This window comes from Clupea harengus, unplaced genomic scaffold (genome assembly GCF_900700415.2).
Source record: "Clupea harengus unplaced genomic scaffold, Ch_v2.0.2, whole genome shotgun sequence".
Classification (NCBI taxonomy): Eukaryota; Metazoa; Chordata; class Actinopteri; order Clupeiformes; family Clupeidae; genus Clupea; species Clupea harengus.
This window is the reverse complement of record NW_024880435.1, coordinates 22,622-24,965: the sequence shown is the minus strand read 5'-3', so window position 1 is coordinate 24,965 and position 2,344 is coordinate 22,622. Positions and strand designations below refer to the sequence as shown.

At 37.2% G+C, this 2,344-nt stretch overlaps 1 protein-coding gene across 1 annotated transcript; it reads right to left on the bottom strand.

The window, feature by feature from the left end:
• Window positions 1-103: 103 nt before the first annotated feature.
• vcpkmt (valosin containing protein lysine (K) methyltransferase) lies at window positions 104-2,058 on the bottom strand. Its single transcript, XM_042706928.1, has 3 exons — window positions 1,392-2,058; window positions 1,199-1,309; window positions 104-260 (listed from the first exon to the last, which is right to left on the bottom strand). The coding sequence occupies exons 1-3, from the start codon at window positions 1,655-1,657 to the stop codon at window positions 167-169; spliced, it is 471 nt and encodes a 156-aa protein (XP_042562862.1). The 5' UTR covers window positions 1,658-2,058; the 3' UTR covers window positions 104-166.
• Window positions 2,059-2,344: the final 286 nt, after the last annotated feature.

Here is a 2,344-nt window from a genome sequence, read left to right as displayed (position 1 = left end):
ATATCAGTTATTACAGTATGAAAAGAATTGCTGTGAAAGTGAGATGAACTGCAAAAAAGGCTGAATAAGTCAACAAGGAGGAAGGACCTTGTGAACAAGCATCACAGAAAGCCCAAATCAATAAACGTTGTTTTAATAGTCTGGTGAAATGAATCATACAAATTGTTTACCCTGAATCAAAACATACCTGTTCATAGTAGATACAGTCTGCCAGCAGAACCACATCAGGAGGAGGGAGGAAATGAGTGAGGTCTTCACCCCTGTCAATAATGAAAGCAGAATTCATACAAGCAAACCAGAATTGAACTACTACACTGATACTTTCCTGATCTCTGATATTTTACTGATCTCTGATCAATAAGCAACTGAAATTACATCAAGTGGTAGATTTTCTTTTGATTCGTTGACTTCATACTGCTGAAAAATAAAGAAAACAAACGGCAGAGAAAATTGTTGGCTTTGTGAGGCATTTTATCATTTATGTCCTTTGCAATAGAATGTGCTGTGAACTAACTGTGGTGTAACAGTTTCCTTTCGGTCATTCTGTGACGGGCCACCTACCCCTTCCTTTGACTGCTCAACTGCTTTTTTTGCATTAAGTTGCTATTTCACTAAACCTGCATTCTGCATTCCTTGTAGTAGAATTTCGAAGCAATTCTACTACATTGCTAATTCTACTACTACTATTTTGCCATTTTCTTATTCAACTGCATGGGCTGGTTTTAAGCCTGAAATAATGAAGTTATGGAATGAATTCTTTTTTTTTTCAATTTCACATATATAATTGTATTGCTCATTGAGGGAACAATACATGGAAATATTTATTAAGTTAACTAGGAAAAGTACATTGCAAAAGAGCAATCATATTTTGATTTGACAATTGAATTAGCTACATTAAAATAGATCATGGATACATTCACGTTATCCTAAATAGGATATCCTATTTATTGACTTATTAACTTCGTAAAATTCCAGAGGGAAATTAAGGCTGATTACCTGAATTCATGTATAAATATGATCAAATTGATTGAAATGTTTCAAACATACGTATGGCAGCTAAAATAAAAGTGAAATTACAAACGGTACCCCATAGGACTATGCACGAGCAGAACTAAACTGGCTTGATAAAAATAGTCTGCCAAAAGACAGGCTACCAAAAGACACTAGATTAGGCTACACATTAAAGTGGAATACAAACCATGTTAATACTTTGGCAGTGGCAGAACCTGTAATCAACGCCTGGTTTTCTGCGATGTTCTTTTGGAGGAGATGCTGTAGGTCGTCCAGATCAGTTAAAATCACATGGGCTCTAAACGACAAGTTTCATTAAATAGAGGACACACTTAGCAATAAACACTGACACTTCGATAACCTTAATACACTACACTCACCCTAATGTTGCTGCAACAAGTCCCACAATACCAGTGCCTGCTCCCAGTTCAAGTACCTTTTTTGAAGTCCAAGAACTGACTCCGGTACCTGAATTTAAAAATGCTTCTGTTTCCAAATATTTCGCCATAACAATCGCGGCATCCCATACCACGTGGCCTACATCTCCTTTTAAGCACTGATTCACTTTAAGAACCGAGCCGTCATTTTTCTCTAGTTCTCGAACAAAATAGGTATCTTCCTCACACTGTTCCGACACATTTGCCATACTCTGTGTTGTGAAGTTACCATTGGCATTTATGATTCATAAATCGAGCTCTGAGAACAATATAGCCTACAGACCTTCATTTGTCTATCCTATAAATAATCTATACGCTGGATCATTAACAGTAGAAAAAAGAGGATCCGGGGTTTTACTTTTCAAATCTTTACTTGATTTAATTTGTCGTTACCCAGCTCATGCCCCGGAAGTTAAAATTCAGACGTCACTGAGGATGTCAAACAGACATATGCTTGTATGATGTCAAATCATCAAGCAAAAGATTTTAGATTGGTAGATCCTATGTCAAATCTTTGACAAAGCCATTAAGAATAGGGCAAAGTCAAACACGAATGCAGCGAGAGAGCACCTGGGTGCAAGGAAAAACACGAGTGTCCTAACGACGCTGAATTTAGCTAGACATTCGCCGCCGGTTCTCCTTAAGTTTCGAGTCCACCTTAAAAAACTAGTCAGTGGCGTGTTTTCGCCGCCAGATGGTACTGTTTACCGAATTATCGAACTTCTCTGCAAAACTGGATTAGTTTCATTATAGCTGAAGCATTAGTTTTACCCATGTCAAGGACCGTCTCTAGGGCAACTCCACCCTTACATCGCTTTGTATTTGATAATTGGAAATTACGTAAAAATACAAAAACAAATATGACTAACTGTATTCAGAATAATTTAGAATTCAGT

Coding starts and splice junctions, on each gene's coding strand:
- vcpkmt (XM_042706928.1), bottom strand. CDS start 1,657: ATGGCAAATGTGTCGGAACAGTGTGAGGAAGATACCTATTTTGTTCGA. Junction 1,310..1,391: donor CTTGTTGCAGCAACATTAGG/GTGAGTGTAGTG, acceptor CTTGTCGTTTAG/AGCCCATGTGATTTTAACTG. Junction 261..1,198: donor ACTGCCAAAGTATTAACATG/GTTTGTATTCCA, acceptor CATTATTGACAG/GGGTGAAGACCTCACTCATT.